The following is an 18,596-nucleotide window of genomic DNA, read 5'->3' on the forward strand; positions in this document are numbered from 1 at the left end:
CCTTCCTTCCACCTATGGAAGAGTCTCCTAGGAGAAAGGATGCAAGTACCATTGCTTGGAACATTTGAAACTTGACAGGACAGTAACCATTTACAGGTAAAACAAGGAACAATGCTGCCTTGGGCTGGGGAGGAGGTAAATCTGATGTGCTAATAGGCCTTTCCCCCCTCTTTAGATTCTGCTTACCCACAGAAACACTTACTACTCTAGGAAAAAGGAAATGTTCTTGTTTCCCCACATGGCAGACAGGTTGAGCTGGGAGGTGCTCTCCTCTATCTGGGTGTCTTCGCACCATTTAACTGGGTTAAGCAAAGCTGTTCTTGGTGCTAAATTGCTTCCTCACTTCTGAAGGTGTGAAAGTCTTTTCTATCTCTCATCTGTCCACGCTTCACTCCTCTTGAAGAGGCAGCTGGAAGTGTCTTTTTGAATACATTTCTCTCCTTAGTGGCTAGATCTCAGGTACTCTGCTACTTTTTTCCACTGCAGTTTCTTCCTTTCTTCCTTCACATACAGGTACCCAGCAGTTGCCCATACATATCAGTTGGGGGCTCCTGACTTTTCCTATTGGCCTGTGGATGATTGGTCACATTGTTTTCCAGATCAAAGGTCAGGAGACATATGTTTGGCTTCCAAAATGAAAGGAAGATGGAGAGATGAGAAAGAAAGCAGAGTGAGTAGGAATGAGAAGGATCAGCCTGTATCCTGGAAGTAGGCTTATCCATTGGCTAAACAAGGATGAGGATAATACAATGCAGACATAAGTGAATCATGCCAAGGGCTGCACGGTCTACACTGTGTTGGTTGTCTCAGTGTCTGCCTTACCCTGTGCCATAGTCAGAATTGGAGAACATGGAAAGCACCTGGGGAGCTCCTCCCAAGGTTCCTCCAAATACCAGAGGCGAATAGCTGATCTGGTCTAGCTACTTCCCTGTGGCATCTCCCAGATATATTTCAAAGCTAGTGGATAACTGTGATTCCTTCTTCACGTGAGGTCTCTGTGTCTCTGCAAAAGGAAGGAGGGCAAGGAGAACGGGAGCTCAAAGAATGGTAGAATTTCCCACCTTGCAAAATGATTCTGTCAACATTTGTGGCCTCTTCTAGAGGTTCACATGTTTACTGCAGACCTTGGCCCATGTTTTATATCTTGGTTGTTGTACTTCAAAGTGTTTAGATACAACAGATGGATTCCCCAGGTCTAGTGTTCAGAGCCTCAGAACCTGAAAGATAAGAACCCTAGTTTAAATGAAGGTAATCCAAGAAAAATAGGATCAGAAACCATGTATAATATCACTGGTATATGAAAGCATAGTTGGGGGCGGGGCGGAATAAAAGGTAGGGAGGTACCCACCTGCCAGCAATTGTGTGGAAGAGGGGCCACTTGAAGGAGAGGAACAGAGATAACTTGTGTGAGCCAGTGGGCCCTCTGGAAGATTGCAAATGATGACTTTTGTCCTAGCAGGAGCAGTAGAAACATTCAAAACCTCTCCATCCTAGCATCTGACTCAATGAACACTCCTGGCAAAACTTTTGTCTTTCTTCACATCTGGTTCTGGGTCTCTACTTTCTCAGGGCTGAGTCAGTTTACAAATAGCTAATGGGGCTTAGCTCCCCACCAAACTGATTTCATGGTGGCTGGTGACAGCTGGAGCACCACAGTACCACCATCAAGCAGCACCCAGCACTGTTCAGCATGCAGCCAGACCAACACCCCACACGCTCAGCTCTGTGTGGCTCCAACATGTGCTGGCCCCGCAATGCCCCTGCAGGAGGGAGAGGTGGGGGTTAGCCCCCCAGTAATATTTTCTCCTGCTACCTATTGAGTCAGTCCCACCGGAATCAACCTCAGGGGAGATGCTAAGTCCAGACATGCTGACTCAGCATTGCAAGGGACACTTGGACAGCTAAGATGCAAGGAGAGAGGCATTCCTCCTCTCTCTCTCTCTCTCTCTCTCTCTTTCATTCTTCACAGTCCTGTTATCACATACAGTGTTCCTGAAATACAGAGGAGGCATCTTTTTGTCACCTCCCCCGTGACTCTTCCAGTCTTACAGGATATGTGATGAGGCTGTAAGGTGTAAGGGCACCTTGTGGATTCCTAGCAAAAATTCACTCCTTGGGAGATGGGAGGGACAAGAGACAACTCTGTAAAGCAAAGGAAAGTGAGATTTCTCCAGCTGATGCTATCATAGTACAAATAATAAATAATGGTAAATTATTATTAATAGTGAAGAGGTCAGGAAGCTAGTACTCGTATATCATGAATAGTGGAGCAAAGGATGGATACGGTGTCCCATAACATTCTCATTAAAAAGGGAAGGAAGTACAGACTAGATGAAAGTACCATAATGTGGATACATAACTGGTTGGATCATTATGCTCAATGTCTAGACATCAATGAGTAATTATTAATGGCTCAATGTCTAACTGGGAGGAGGTATAAAGTGAAGTTTGCTAGGTGTCTGTCCTGGGTCTGGTATTGTTTAATATCTTCATTAATGATTTAGATGATGGATTCAAGTGCTTCTGTAGCACACTTCCAGCCCTGCTTTCCTATAATAAATCTGCAGATGGATTAATGTACAGATGGATTCATAGATAGCTAGATTACAGAAACTACCAGATCCTGCCATGGCAAGACGAACACAACTGGTCATCTTTCCTTGGCAGATAAGCTGCTTTCCAGGTAGTTCACTATGCATAAATTATTTCTGCCTTCACTTTCATAATTATGGGCTTGTCTGCTTTGTGTGTAACCTGACAATAAGGATTCTGTGTGTCCTTTATGAGAACAGAGGTTTTCTTGGCCAAAATTCCTTCCAAACCTACTCATAGTTATGCAGCATACTATCGCTGGCTGCTCACCCTAGAAGTAGATGCACGTCTAAGGTGCTGTACATGTTTACTTTATGAAATGCTTTTGGATGCTGTAGCAGTTTAACAGATTATTATTCTGGACTGCCTTCAGCAGAGTTACAGAATTTACAGCCCCAAACCCTTCACACCTGTGAGTGAATCAAGCCAGATGAGATCATCACAGCAAGGACAGGAGTACAATGATGTCATCATGGTCAGGTTGAGAGAGCATTTTAACACGATGCCAAGAGTGAATGCCAGCAAGTGGTGTTTGGCTCAGTCTGGGAGATCAGGTTTCTCTTTATCCATTAACCTAGACAGCAAGAAGGTAAGTCCTCCCCAGTGTAGTTCAATCACAGATTTGGAGGGGCGCTCCTGTAGGATTGAAAGGGGAGTTGTCTCGATAGCTCATTCAGGTAATGGCTTCTGGTAGGCCAGTGGAAGACCATGTATTTGGCAGGTGCACCAAAAATTAGCTTTACACTAGGGTGTGGGATACAGGCGTACAGCACTGGGAGCAGGGCTATGCCCTGCTGCTGCTTGCCCAGCTGGGGCAGTGGCAGGGCACGGGATGCGGGCAAGTGGCGACAGCATCTGCATTCTGCTTCTTCCTCCCCGCCCTGGCTGGGCAAGTGGCAGCAGTGCCTGCATCCCGTCACCCCCTGTCCCAGCTGGGCAAGCAGCAGCAGCACCCACATCCCACACCCCCCTCCCATCTCGCCTGGGCAAGCAACGGGCTATGCCATGCTGCAGCTTGCCCAGCCAGGGCAGGGGGGTGCGGGTTGCCGGTGCAGCAGCTCTAGGAGTGGTGGGTATGCCATGCTGCTGTTTGCCCCCTTCTGCCTGGAGTGAGCCGTGCCTGCATCGCATTCCCCCCCACTTTTCCCTCCCCCCTCTGCCCACCACCACAGACTTACCAGCTGGAGGCAGCTGTATCCAGTGTGGTGAGGACTGCTTCCTGTTTAGTCTATGGCTGAATATCCAAAGTGGCACTGAATCTTTGGATTTGATTCAGCTGAATCGAATCGGGACAGTGATTCAAATCTCCAAAACAAATCACTGTCCCTCTGGATAGGCTGAATCTGAATCCGAAGCAAATACTTGCCACTCCGCACAGGCTTACCTTACACCATCTCTAAGTGGTACTCCAATCACCTTCCTCTTCCCAATCTGCTATTCTGCTTTCTGCTCCATGCCTGACCTGCTGCTCTGTTTTCTGATTCCTGGCCTATCTGCTGCTTTTCTGGCTGTTCCCCACTCTGCCATCTGCCACTTGCCAAACTAGGAACAGGAATTACACATAAACCTGTTTAAGTGATCAGAAAGTGTTTTAAACCTGTAACAGAACAGACGTTCAGTGCATATAAACCAGTTTGAAAATGGCTGAAACAGGTTTGAGATTAACCTGGTTTAATGTAGCATCAGAACTGACTTATTTGAGTGGGAGCTGGGGGGGGGCTCCCTATCACAGCATCCTGTGGGTCCTGGCCTGCCCTCAGCTCCCTGCAAAAGGGAAGGCAGAGTTGCTGTAGCACCCCCCTCCTTCTAGCCTGAGCCACTGCAGGCATGTGCCTAGATTTCTGGGCTGTCTGAACGCTTACAAACTGATTCAACCTAGCCAGGTTAAGCTAACCTGCAAAGATTGAATGAATTCAGGCTCAGGCTTTTTGAATATCTATCCCTGTCTATAGAGGCTTCCCTTGCATGCCACAGGTTAGCCTCCCCCGTGCTAGGCCACAGAAGGCAGTTAGGATTAGAGGGTTGGCACAATTTATATGACTGGGTAACTAGGCAAATGTTGAAGGACCATCTGGTTAGGATGCTTTACCTAGGCACAATGAGTATTTTTATTTGAAAGTGTACAGGACATTTCTGTACAACACTTAGGGCAGGTGGAAAGAAAACACACAGGAGATGACCACACAGTTAATCGTTTCCCTTACCCAAGGAGTAACCATACTGTTGCTGTCCCCAGTGTACTTGGGAACGCTGGACACTGGGAGCTGTACCTTGGTTATACTCAGTGCGACCGGCATAAACCACCTTTCCATTCTTCTGCCCTGTGGCCACCAGAGCTAAAACTGATTTCTAGCCCTGACACACTCTGTTACAGATACACTGCCCTAACGCTCACTCTTGCACTTTGTTGCACTCTGATGTCATCCTGATGCCAATTTTCACAGGTTAACATGGGTGTGGTCATACCCTGCTTGTTTCTGCATGTCAATGCAGGCTTTGTCCTTCACCAGGCTCATGCTTATTTGTAGATGGCAGCATGTAGGCTCATTCCTATAGATTGCTGCACACTGAGTACTCTCAGACTTACCCTCACACACTGGTATGCACGTGGTCACCTCCATGCTCTTTCACATATCGATGCAGGTGAGATCATGGCTGTACTCACTCTCAAATGCTCTTTTGAGCAGGGTCAATCACTTGGCTCACTCTCCCGCACTGCTGTGAGTGTGGCCACTCTGCTGCTCATTCCCAAATTTTCATGTGAGCATGGTCATTTCCACATTCATTCTTACATAGTGCTTTCCTAGTTCTCATTGAGCCCTATGCCATATTTAAATAAAAGCTGGATAAAAAACAGCTATAAAGTTGTTACACATTTTTCGAGCACTAACTTTATAGCTGGTTGGCTATTTTTATAGCTGGATAGCCATTTTTATCATGTGATAATTACTTTGTATGTGTGGCTGGTCTAAATTTATTCGGCAATTAACCAGTTAAAAGCGTAATACATGTAAGGTGTATCGGGGACTTCTGGCACATGCTACTGCAGGCCTGGTCCATTCTTGTTCTCTCTTGCATACTGATAATTCCTCAGCTCTATTCCCCCTTTTCCCCCTTGCACAGTGAGTCAATTCCATTTAACCCTATGGCTTCTGCATCATCCTCCGCTTGCTCTTTCAGCTCTGGCATTTCTCAGGAGTGCTGGTCTGTGGGGTCATTATGTTAATATGGACAAATGCACCCTTGTCTCCCTGAACCAGCATCAGAAGACAAGTGCAGATCCTGAAGAGGCCTGTGCATTAAAGCTTTCCCTCTGCTTTTGAATACCCTTTTGAAAACCACTGCATGGGAAAATGAATAGGAAAGCAACCCTTTATCAATATGCAATCAACCTGTTACTCGAGTGCTGGTACATTATCAGTGGAAGTAGAGTGTGTACTACAGAGTCAATCTGGGCTTTACGGTGTGAAATCCACTTCTCTTACAGCCAGTGTTAACTAGCAGGTTTTGCACTGTACAACCTTGTGTGTAGGCAAGACGCTGCTGGGTGTGCCAAGTGTCAGAGAGAAGGAGATGGTCAGCTCTACCTGCCCAGGGAACTCAAGGTCCCCAGTTACTGTGGGGGTGGAGTGGTCTACCCAGCTCCAGTGGTTGCTATAGCAGTGTGGAGTCTCATCACCTGGCTGCTGCTGCTATAGCCACATTGTGGGGCAGTTGTAGCACCATGGATTCCCAGGGAGCTGCCATTTTGGCTTTCCCTCTAAGTAGGCACCCAGAGCTGGTGCCCTTCTTGCCCACCCCAAGGTCTGCTACTGTCTGTGGCAGACAAGGCTGGTGTGCCTGGCAAGTTGATGTAATGTACCATAAATGATGCACAGACCTCTTGGTGGCCTTCTGCAAGGCGGTGAAAAATCTACCTGTAATTCTCTCAATGGAGGCATAAGCAAATGAGTCAGGGAAAAAGCAAGTTGGGATAATTATAAGTTTGAATACTGTTTGAATGTGTGTGGAAGAGAGTGTGTGTGTCTGACTGTAACAGTGTGCATCTGCAGTGGAACAGCTGATGGTATCACCCTTCAATTGGGTTCCCCAAGCCAAAAGATGCCAGTGGCGTGAGACACAATGTTGCTAATGCCAGGGACCGGTACAGACATATCCTGGAACTGGGTGTCTTTTTTTTGAGAGCAGTAGGAGGGTAGATTGGAAAAGTCAGTGGAACTAAATTGAGAATGAAAATAAATTAATGGGGGGGAGTGTATATCAAAATCCTTTGAAAAAAAAATCACATGAAAATAAAGGCAAGCCTGCCAGCTTATTCTAAAGCCAAAGAGTGATTAGGCATAACTAAGAGGGATACAACAGCATATTTAAGTTGCAGCCCTTCCAGGCTTGTGACTATGCCAGGATAGTTTCAGCAGAAATTAGGGGAGTTTGAGGAGTGTGTTAATCAAGTACCATGTGCCAGTAGCCCCAGGGAGGTCCTTGTGGTAGCTGGGTATTTCCAGCATGTTGGAGTGCTGCTACACTCCTTTTTCCAAGGCTGTGCTCTCACATTGAAGTCTGGGGATGGGGCTGGAGCCACTATAGGTGTTCTATATAGACCGTTGATAAATTTTTTGATCAACATTTTTTTCTTCAACTAAAAAAAAAAAGAGGTGAGAGAGAGACAGAGCGAGCGAGCAACTTTAAAACACATCTTTAAAAAAAATCACCTTCTGATTTTTTTTTAAATGGAAGGATTGAAAATGAAAAGAAAATCAATTCAAATAGAAGCTGAATAAAAAATTTAGGCTTTGGGTGAATGAAAGCTTGTTGCCTTTCACATCTTTCCATCAAAAACTGCAGAAGGCAGAGATGTGCCACTGGTGCAACGAGTTGTTCTAACCTCATGTGGAAAATATTTTATTGTCCTCTTTTCTTTCCTCTCCTCCTTTCTTCTTCAAGGTTGAAAAAAATGAGGACGCGGACCAAAAGGTTGAGCAAGATGGCATCAAACCAGAAGATAAAGCTCATAAGGCAGCCACTAAAATCCAGGCCAGCTTCCGCGGACACATAACAAGGAAAAAGCTCAAGGGAGAGAAGAAGGGAGATGCCCAGGCTGCTGATGCTGAGACTGCCGACAAGAAGGATGATGCTCCCACTGATGGTGTGGCAGAGAACAAAGAGAGTGACGCCCCCTCTGCCACAGAAGCTGCTCCCTCTGACAGTGCCCAGCCTGAGGAGGGCAGCAAAGATGGCAGTGCCCCTGTAGAGGAGAAGAAAGGGGAGGGAGCTACGGATGCCAGCTCAGAGCAGCCAGCCCCAAAGGCCACCACTCCTGCTGCTTCCTCAGAGGAGAAGCCCACTCCTGCTGCCACTGAAACGGAAAGTGCCACTAAAGCTTCCACTGATAACTCGCCGTCCTTGAAGGCTGATGAAGCCCAAGACAAAGAGGAGCCTAAACAAGCCGATGTGCCTGCTGCTGTCACCACTGCTGTCACCCCCACTGCTGCAGAGGATGCTACTGCCAAGGCAACAGCGGATCCCCCAACGGAGACGGTGGAGAGCAGCCAAACCGAAGAGAAGACAGGTGAGTGAACGTGAGGGGGAAGGTGCTTCTCGCCACATGGAACCTGAAATGTCCTGTCCCCCTTTGCCCACCTGGGCCTCTCTGACTCTCTGTGTTTTCCAAGAATGAATGATAAAAGAAATGGGGAAGAAATTGGTGAGTTGCGGAGATGACCCATCTAGCCATCTCCTTGTGTTTCAGGGGAAAATGAGAGAGATTTGCATGTTTATGCCCCCAAGGGACTTTTCTAAGCTGCCAGAAATGTCACTTACATCCTTCACACCATGAATGGCTTGTTTCTCTGAGTGAAGAGACTGTCCATTTGGAGCAGTGATGGGTGAACATCAAAAAGTTTGGAAGGGTAAATCTAAAAGAGCTCTCATCATTTTGTTTCTGTTCTAGACATATATCTGAAACTGTTTGAAACATGCTTGTAACTCAAATGTTTTTGGTGGTTGTGCAGCAAATGTGGTGGTGGATCATGGAATCTGCAAGTAGGGCTGGAAATCTCATGAGAGAGAGTTTTCTTACATACTTTGGGAGACAATCTAGCATTTCCAATAAGCAGAACTAGGGGAAGCCTAGTTTCTTTCTCTCTCATCTATTCATTCATAACATTTCTGGTACAGCTTGCATCTAGGCTGGGATGGAAACACCAAGGCATCAGTCAGCCTTCCCATTTTATACAAAATGGCTCTCCCAGCTCTCTTTTCAAACTGTTCTGCATCATCCCCTCGTCCCATTATTCTGTGACAACAATATCCAGAACTGTCAGCTGCCATTATACGTATATCACTGGGGTCTTATCTGTGCAGTAAAAAGACCAGACGTGGGAATACAGATGCAAACATCCTGGTGGCACTGTGGGTGGGGATGTTGAAAATCAGTCAGGGGTCTGAAAATGTGCTTGCAATATTTCTTCAGTCTAAGTTTGTCCATAACTTCACTTAAGTTATTGCTCATGACAGATGTGTTTACAAACCACCAGGAGTTTTTAACCACTAGGGGTGGCTATACAATGCAACAGAATCACAAGGACCTGTATGTTCTGGGTCCTTAATTTCCTCTTGCAAAATTAAGGGGTTAAGGTGATGACTCAAATCCTCCTCTGACTCAGGTATTCCACGAGACTGGTGGAAGGTGAAGAACCAGGTCTGCAAAACTGGTTTCCAAGTTCATAGATCAGTTGATAACCTAAAGGGGGATTTCTGCAGCATATTGGGGAAATAGCTGACAGTCTCAGGAGACCTGATAATTGAAGGTGAGTCAAGCATCCTCCTGCAAATGGCTAAAGCCTTGCCACAGCTGAGATTGCTGGCAGTGTATTCCCTCCAACTTCACTTGTTGCAATACCTCTCTCCTCCAAGAACCAACGGCCACCCTCTCAGTTTCACTAAGCTATCTAAACTTTACAGCTAGCATCGGACTCTCATATAGTGCCAGTGCACCCTCTACTGATGTTCAGGTCACTGTGTAGCAAGATTTGGTAAGAACTGCAGGGGGCTCCCAGGCAGAAGCTTTGTGAGGCAGGCTGTAGACACAGGGGTGAGTCCAGTGGTGGGCATCTTCGAAGTATAACAAGATTCAGAATCCAGATCTACAATGAGCATATCTTGCAAAGGATTTTTTTTAAACTTCATTCCCCTGGAACCTACAGAAACAGCTGCTGAATTCGTACCTCCAACCTTGACTCATTAGGGCCCGAGTGCTTGTTGGCATGACACAGTTCTGCTGGCTGAGCTATGCTGTCTAGGAACACGAAAGTATCATGTTTCATAGTTGATGTAGTTCTGCTGGAAAAACCAGCATAGACCCAGCTTCTGCCTTCAGTGTATCCTACAGTCAGGGGAACTAGTATAAAGCGGGTGACAAAAAATTGTTTCTGCCAGCAGAGCTCTGTCCAAAGAAGTAAGCTGGGCCACCTTAATTCTGTAAAGTGTCAGAAACCCCAGCAATGTAAGCATTTCCTTCATCTCTATTGCTTTGCCCCTTTGGTTGTCATTTACACCTCTACAAAGTAAGAACAAACTGGGTGTAAAATGCTGTCACTGGCAAGCTTGATCAGAGAATTCTGATCTGACAGCGTTTTATGTTTGCCTTTTTCGGGTATAAATATCACCACAAGATGCAACACACTAGAGAGCCAGGCCTTACAGGATTTGTCTGCAAGGGGCTTCTATTCTGCCTGGAATTGTTACAACCTAAATGGATGTTTTTATTTTAGAGCAATAATGCCTTATTCCATGGGAAGAATAGTCATTCTGTTTTAAATTCATTCCTTACCTTAATCCAAATGAATGTTCCTGTGTTGACAAGCACTTAAACTAGCTATTATCTGCCTCTTTAGTAGTAAGAACCTGCATACACCAGCTCCATTGTAATGATCAAAGCTAAGTAATTTGTTACAATGAATATTTTATTTACTTAATTGTACCTTGTTTTGTTCTGTGATTGCCAGAGAACAGTTTACAATACTCTTGCATTCATTTAGCATTTGAAATTATTTGCAGATTTCTTCAGCAAATGTTTCTTGGTCTGCAGATCATAAGACTTTTGAGCTTTGCTATACAGTACACATTTGCAGTACAAACTATAACTTATGTGAATAAATAACTACTCCACCAAATAAAGCATTAGAAATAGTCTTTCCAAAATTAGCTTCCAAAGATGATCTGACTATTCCAGGCCAAGACTGACTCTTTAGTCCTACCCATTCAGTATTCAGGCTAGCAACACTCGAACTCTTGGACATTTGAAGAAAGCAAACATGGAAGACTTGTGACTGTAGACAACTGAAATGCCTTTTAGAATATTAATGAATATTGTTTAAAAATACCCTTTCCCACTCTTTGATCAACTCATCCAATCACAATCTTAGAGAGCTGTGGAGAATCTCAGCCCTACAGAAATCAGACAGGAACAAAAATACCCATTATTCCTTCCTGTACATCTCCCAAAGGATGTTGGATTGTTCCCTGCAATGTTCCATATGCTTTGCCCAGTCTTGTTTGAAATGGCTTCTGCTGCATAGAGGCTGCTACAATGGAACTGCATTGTTTAATAGATCTTGTAGCTAGGAAATGTTTCCTGATATGCAGCCTGACTTTTCCTTATTTGCATGCTACTAATCCCTTGTGCTACTGTAAATAGTTCTACTTCTTCACTGGTGTCTACCCCTTTCATAGACTGTTACAATGCCCCCGCTCCTGTCCCCTCCCATGATCATCTTTTAACTAGTATTGCTAGTTAAATGGTTTGGTCATCCATGAAAAAAGAGGCATTTCAGTGCTCTACCAACACAGAGACGGATCCTCTTGCAGCTCTATTGGTCTCTTTCTCCCTGAAGTCATCCCCCTGGCTTTCAAAGTCCGTCTTGTAGTGTTTCCGTGATTGAACACTGGCACAGTGCTCTACAACATAAGGCTGCCAAAAATAAATCAAATTGGCTACCAGCCAGTGTCATAGATTGGCTGATTGCCATGGCATGCTTGGCTGCTACTACTATGAGGAGTATGTGCAGGCCATTCTACATTTCTGTGGTGGTGTTCATCTGGGTTGAATTTTACTATCCTGCATCAGCCCCAAATCTACAGGTATGTTCCTAGAGCTGAGGCAGTGGGGGTGGACACTTGACCTACACCTTTGGGAGATTTTGCTGCTGCAACTGTGTGAGTGAAAATGCAAAAGAGAGAATGTGTGAATGGATAAATAAACTAAATTGCCTTGCTTTTAGTGCTCAATATTAAACATTTCTACAGTAGGTAAAGGTGGGGACAGTCCCCCTTGTACCAGTATTCACCACTACTACATCTTTTAATCTCTGAATGACTCTATTTATCTAACCTTTTAGGTGACTGCATTGGAAGTTGGCTTTAATGAAGCAATCCAGTGTCCAGTAAAAATTCACATATACCTAGGGTCCCTTGTATTTTTATTCCTGTAAGACACCTTCTAGATAACTTCGATTATGACTGTAAAGCCTTGAAGCAAAGAGGCTGGGATCCCCACAAGGATAAAGTAGGAAGTGAAGTGAGCCAGCAGGGCAAATTCAGAGGTGGTGTGGGAAGGCTGCAAATCAGACACCCATGAAACTGTCTCAGATCACCTTTCAGCTCTTCTCACATTCCCTTCACCACGAGTAAGAAATCATTGGGGTGGAGGAAGGCATAAGTTAGGACAGACTGTTGGATAGTTTAATCTGAGCTTCCTTAGGGAGTCATGGGTCTTCCTTGACTTCCTCCAGTTCTAGCTTTTTCCCCAGGGGAGGTTTCCTGTGACTCGGTCCTAGCCAGTAAGCCAGACCCAAAAGTGACATGTGAGTTACATAGTGGTAAGCAGGTGAGCCATATTCCAGTCATGATTTCATTGGGGAAGGGCCCTATGTGCACCTTGGATCGCTCCATCTGTCTCCCAAATCACAACACTGCCCATCATCTCCCAGATCCCCTTCTCCCCCCTTGATTGGCCCTTCCACCTTCATATCAGAGCCCTACCACCCCAATCAGCCCAAGAGCAGTGGAAGCAGCAGCAATGGGGGCTTCCCCTCACTGTCTACTCCTCGGCTTCCAGTAGTCCACACCCCTCCCATGTATCCAGATCCAGTTTCTAATGGGCCGCACAGCTGCCCAGCAGCTCCTTGCTCCCCCCCGCAACTCTTCTCCCCTACTCCCACTTCAGTTCCTGGGCCAAGCAGGGCCTGGATCTGGGCACACAGGACTGGGGGGTTCTGCAGGGACGCCAGGAGCAGGCAGGGAGAGGGAATCCCTGCCACCAGTGCCTCTGTTGCTCTTGGGCTGATTGGGGTGGCATGGGAATGATCCAGAGGTGGAGGGGATCATTTGGGGATGGGATAAAATTTGGGGGGCAGAGAGGGAAGCTTCCCATGTACCCATCCTTCTCCCTTCCCTCTGCCCATGCTCTCTCTAATCCTACTTCAATCTTGCCATCCCTTACCTCTTTCCCATGCCCCTCTCCCCTGGCTTCCCTACCCCGCTTCAACTCTTTTCCTCTCTCCCTAATCACCCTATCTGTATCCATTTGCTGCCTGGCTGTTTCTACCTGTCAGTCCAGGGCTGTAGACAGCACTCTACCTAGACTCCCAGCTGCCTTGGGTGAACTTTTAGTATGGGGCCCCCCTTCACCAGAGAGTGATAATAATAATTAAAAAATTACCATTTTTGGGCCCCCTTTCTGTCCAGGCCCCAGGCGGCTGCCCAGTTCGCCCATGCCTGTGTCTGGCCCTGGCTATAGATGGTACCTAGTCCACCTGGGAGCAGTACCTCCTAGGATACTCGGGGACTAAAAATCAGTGGTTTTATCTCAGGTGAACACCCAGAAGTTAACTTAAATTGAGTCAGCACAGCTCAAAGGTAATCCTCATCTAAAATGGCATAATGTTAAGATGCCTAAAAAGCATTCAGCACTTGTTAATGAGCCTTAATGTGTGATCTTTCAAGTTGTACCTGCTCTTAACATGGTCTTATTCTGATGTGTAATCTCACCCATGAGCATTTGTGAATCCAGATTAGAATCCCGACGAGCTGGTCTAAGCTGGAGTAACATGTGGATTGTGGAGAGAGAAGATGCGAGTCAAACCATGTTAAGCTCCCTTTGCACTTTCCTAGATTCTCTGAACCTCCCTTCTGCAGTTGTCCCACACTTATGTGCAAAGTGCACTCAGACTGCCAGGTAAGAATCCAACAAAGCTGGAAATGTGAAAGGCTGCATTGTGCCTAAAGAAGCCAGCTGCACTTTCTTTGTTTAGAAATGAAGAATGTTTTTCTCCCACTTGGCAATGTAGCCTTAAAACAGAGCAGCCTCCCAGCTGCAGTGAAATATCAAGCAGCCCCCAATCACTTGACATGTACGGGAGATGTGCAGTTCCCACTGGGCCTTACATCCCAGGAGCCATGAACACCAGTAGTCCACCATCTTCTCTTCACTTCCTCAGAGGAAATGAGTCCCCAAGGATACTTTTAATGGTTGACAAGCTTTGTGTTCAATTGGATTGGGATATTGACACAGAAGCTCCTATTGAACACAGGGAACACTGCCAATATAAAGATGTGGTATGAGAAGTGCTGTCTGCTGTAGAGTGTATAGACTTATCTACACTGGAGACGAGTAATATATAATTTTAGCCTTGTCCCAGGGGTAACTGGCACATGGTAGGATACCTTTGCTACCAATTCTATTCCACATGTACTTATCTCTGCATACGGCAAAAGTGATAAAAGTGATGCAAGCATGTTGCTCCCCTGGGACAAGGCTGAAAGGAATCTTTTTAGCCTGCAAGCTAGTTTGCCCAGCACTGCTTGTTTGCGGTACCTTATAAAGTTACAAGCTAAGAACAAGTATTATTTTGAGTTGCTTGTAGCATGCCCAGACACAACAAAACATGTGCCTGCTGCATGGAGTTTATACAGTTATTTGCATCATTGCAAAATGGGTGAGAAATAGATATGATAGCATTTTACATTCACTTGGCACTCATGCAAATGACTATGGCAGGGACATGGAATAATGGATCAGTCAGCACACCTTCAGATGGCTTCCAACAGATTTGGGTGGAGAAGCCTACTGTGTGAGGGCTAATGACAGTTCCTCAGAATACATGAGAAACACAAAGTTTTGGGTCAGAGGCGATATCTTTTATTAGACCAACTAAACAGTAGCAGAAAAATTCCTTTTTTTGCAAGCTTCCGGGCACATACACCCTTTATCAGACTGAGAAGAATTCAAAGATTGTAAAAGTACTCCTAGGTAGAAAATAAACTACATTTTGTGCTACTATTTAGTTGGTCTAATAAAAGATATCATGTCTGACCCAAGAGCTTTGTGTATCTGTTTCTCAGACCAACATGGGTACAAAATAGATCCCTGACACATGAAAGGTAGCATATTTTAGCCATTTGGAAAAATAAACTTGATTGCTAAGCAAGAAAGATTTTTTTACCTCCTTGGCTGCTTCTGACATCGGACACCTCCAGAGAAGAAGACAGCCTAATCTGCACATCACGAAGCCATGCTCTCACAAATGGACTCTCAGATTCCCAGCGGAATACACTTCCAGCCTCTACCTCCCCTGTGAAAAGTGGAGTTTTTCTACCTAGGAGGACTTTTACAATCTTTGATTTCTTCTCAGCCTGATGAAGGGCGTATGTGCCCAAAAGTTTGTGAAGAAAGGAATTTTTTTGCTACTATTTAGTTGGTCAAATAAAAGATATGGCCCCTGACCCAAGAGCTTTATATATCTCTTTTTCTCAGGCCAACACAGCTACAAAATAGATCCTCAGAATACATGAGACCTACATGGCTCCACTTCACCTCTACAGAATGCCATGTCTCCCCTGCTCCTGTGCATGCCCTGACACTGCAGTCACTGAATGAAATTAAGCAGGAACAACAAGGATGGGACCTGTAGTTTTGGCAAAGGACCCAAGTTCAAGGCTGGCTTCAGGCAATCATGGGTATTGCAAACTGTGTTTAGGATCGTTTAGGTGGAATCCCAATATGGAATGATCTTCAGGTGGATCCAGAATTCTAATGGTGACTATTTTGGGGAACATTACAAAACCTCCCTCTTTGAGAAGGCCTTTCTAACTGCAGTGACATTCCCAATATGGATCCTCCCTTTTGTTCCTAATCCCAAACAACCAATCAAATATAAAAACAAATGCTGGACTCCAAAAAATAGAGTTTTGACTCCAAAATGAGAGAAAAGCAGGAACTCTATGAAAGTCAATAAAGCATGTGGTCATTATCTTTGTCTCTAAGTGGTAGGTGTTTTCAGACACTGGAGAAATGAACCCTATGACTGATAGATAGATACATACATGAATGGATGAATGAGGGTTTACAAAATACTAAACGGCAAAGGGAAAGTAAATAGAGATTAATCTACAAGAGATGCTGACTATGCAGTAGCCTGATACTACTGAGCAGTAGCATCATATGGCAAAAACTGTGATGTGACGCTACTGTGAGGTAGTATTAAGCTACTGCGCAGTAGTGTCACAAAAAAGGTGTTTGCTGATGCAACTGCACAGTAATTCGGATTATTGCACATTTATTTAGTACTTGTCTATACTTGTCTATTTAGTATAAACAAGTACTAAATAAATGCACAATAGCGACTGTGCAGTAGCGTTTCATGTAGACAAAGCCACTGTGTCTTGCGATATAAGAACTAGGAGTCACAAAAAGAAACTAATAGGTAGTAGGTTTAAAACTAACAGAAGGAAATTCTTTTTCACATAGTGTGTAATTAAAGTCTGGAACTCATTGTTGCAAGGTGTTGTGGAAGCTGACAGTTTAGCCAGATTCAGAAAGGAATTGGACAAATTCTTGGAAGAAAGGTGCATAAGCAGCTATTGAGAATGGGAGTTAGGGATATAGCCTCTGAATCAGATCTTCCTAGAACTTAAATGCTGCAGAGTGCAAGTGTGAGACAAACAGTGGAAAGAACCCTGGTCATATCCAGTTCACCCTCCCTTTTCAGCATCTCTGCCAGTATGTGGTACAGGATACCAGGCAAAAAGGACCTATGGTCTGACCCAGTAAATGACAGTTCTTATGTTCTTATATTCTAGGTAAATAGACAGAAAGATAAACTATGAAGTCTAGCTAGCAGCTTCATGCAGTACAATTATGGCTATGCAGGGCACTAGTCATGAAATCTCTTTATGCTGTCATCTACTAGGCAGAATGCTACAGGTGAGTTTGTAGAGTGTCATTTGGGGATTTACTAGTCAAAACAGCAAAACCATGAGGCAGTGTCAGGGTTGCACAGCTCTTTAATGTGTTGTGGTTCTCTGAAGGTGAAAGCACTAATTCCACAGCCTAAGACTTCCACGTGCACAGTGATGAGATTAGGGAAGTTCAGCCAGGCCAGTGTGATCTGATTAGTAGAAGCCTTCCTTGAGTGCTTTATCATAGGAGCAATTAGATCTACAAAGATCAGTGGCAGGCGAACAGTTCCCTCCTGTATGTGCAGCAGCTTCCTTGAATCCATCAGTGTAAATTCATGCACCATAGAATTTAGGGGTGCACCGATAACCATTTTTTTGGCTAATACTGATGGCCAATTATTAACTAGCCATATCAGGTAATACTGATACAACAGCCAATATAAAGCCTGGCAACTTGAAGAGCAGCGTCCGGCTGGTAAGTCTATGGAGGGGAAGGGGTGTGTAGGGGGGGAAGGAGCATGTGGGGGGAAGATCGAGGGCCCCATGGTGTAGAAGAGAGTGGGGCAGGAGCTGGAGCAGGGGCAGGGTGGGGCATAGGGTGCAGCTGCAGGAGGCTCATGCAGGGAGGCGGCAAAGGGGGTGGCTCCCTGCTGCTGTGTGCGCCCCCAGGGAAGGCATGGGGGGCATGTGCCCCCCCATGGTTTTGTGCATGGGGCAAGGGCAGGCTGTCTGCTGTGGGCTCAGGGCCAGGGGCTGTTCCTGCCCCAAGGGCAGCCTCAGCGCAGCCTCTGCTGGAAAGATGCTGGCATAGCCCCTTGCGCTGAGCCCACAGCAGGCAGCCCGCTGTCACCCTGCACACAAATTCTGGGGGGGGGGGGGGGGCACATGGTCCCCATGTCTCTCGTGGGGGTGTGCACAGCAGCGGGAGCCGCCTCCCTCCTCACCCACCAGCACGAGTCGCCCATGGCTCCATCCTGCCCCATGTCCTATCCCACACAACCTAGGCAGTGCCTGCCCCTGCCCCTTCCCCTTCCCTCCACTCTCTCTCTCACTATGGTGGCTTTGATCTGCCTCCACACACCCCTTTCCGTGACAGATTTAGCAGATGGATGCTGTTCTCTAAGCTGCTGGCCTGCATTCCTGCCTGCGTGTGTACTGTGGCTATGTGCATACACAGAACATTTATCGGTGACATTATTGGCTACACCAGCTAAAAAAAGCTGATTGCCGATAATGTCAATTTTCCTTTTATCGGTGTCAAGCTGATATGGACTGATGTATCAGTGTACCTCTAATAGAATTATAAGACCTTGCAAATGGCTGCATTAGAACACAAGAGCTGCTATTATGAGTCAGTCCCAATATCCACTTGGTGTGTAGTATCTTGTCTTTAATAATGACCATTGGTAGATGCTGCAAAGAAAGATGATGGATCTGCACCCTGGGCCAGTGTGGGATAATCTGCCCTCCAGATTAGGATTCAACCTAATCTCTCTCGGTTGCTTGGCTGCTATCTCTTGAAGAAGAAAAGGAGATATCCAGTTTATGGGAGAAAATTAAATCCTGAAAGCAGATGCTTGGCTATTCTTGGATGGGGAGCCAGGTCTGTGGTTACAAGTTGTTGGTAAGGGTGGTCTCTTTCCTGGTCTTGGCCTCTCCACCAGATTTCAGGGGTCTTGCTGCATAATCTGGAAGAACTTGACACATCATTTAGGTCTAATTCATTGAACAGTACTAGGGGCTGTGGCTTTGGCGTGCACATCATT

At 45.6% G+C, this 18,596-nt stretch overlaps 2 protein-coding genes across 3 annotated transcripts in view; one reads left to right on the forward strand and one right to left on the reverse strand.

Moving 5' to 3' along the window:
• The window catches only part of GAP43 (growth associated protein 43), an 82,040-nt gene that overhangs the window by 36,890 nt on the left and 26,554 nt on the right, over positions 1-18,596 (forward strand). The window contains exon 2 of the mRNA XM_090056585.1: positions 7,537-8,161. Within this exon, the coding sequence (XP_089912711.1) occupies positions 7,537-8,161 (625 nt within the window). The remainder of the gene's footprint in view (positions 1-7,536; positions 8,162-18,596) is intronic.
• Positions 1-18,596, reverse strand: part of LSAMP (limbic system associated membrane protein) — a 570,525-nt gene that overhangs the window by 23,209 nt on the left and 528,720 nt on the right. The gene's annotated exons all lie outside the window — the stretch shown is intronic.

Source organism: Crocodylus siamensis, chromosome 1 (genome assembly GCF_052110815.1).
Source record: "Crocodylus siamensis isolate JL-2025a chromosome 1, ASM5211081v1, whole genome shotgun sequence".
Taxonomy (NCBI): domain Eukaryota; kingdom Metazoa; phylum Chordata; order Crocodylia; family Crocodylidae; genus Crocodylus; species Crocodylus siamensis.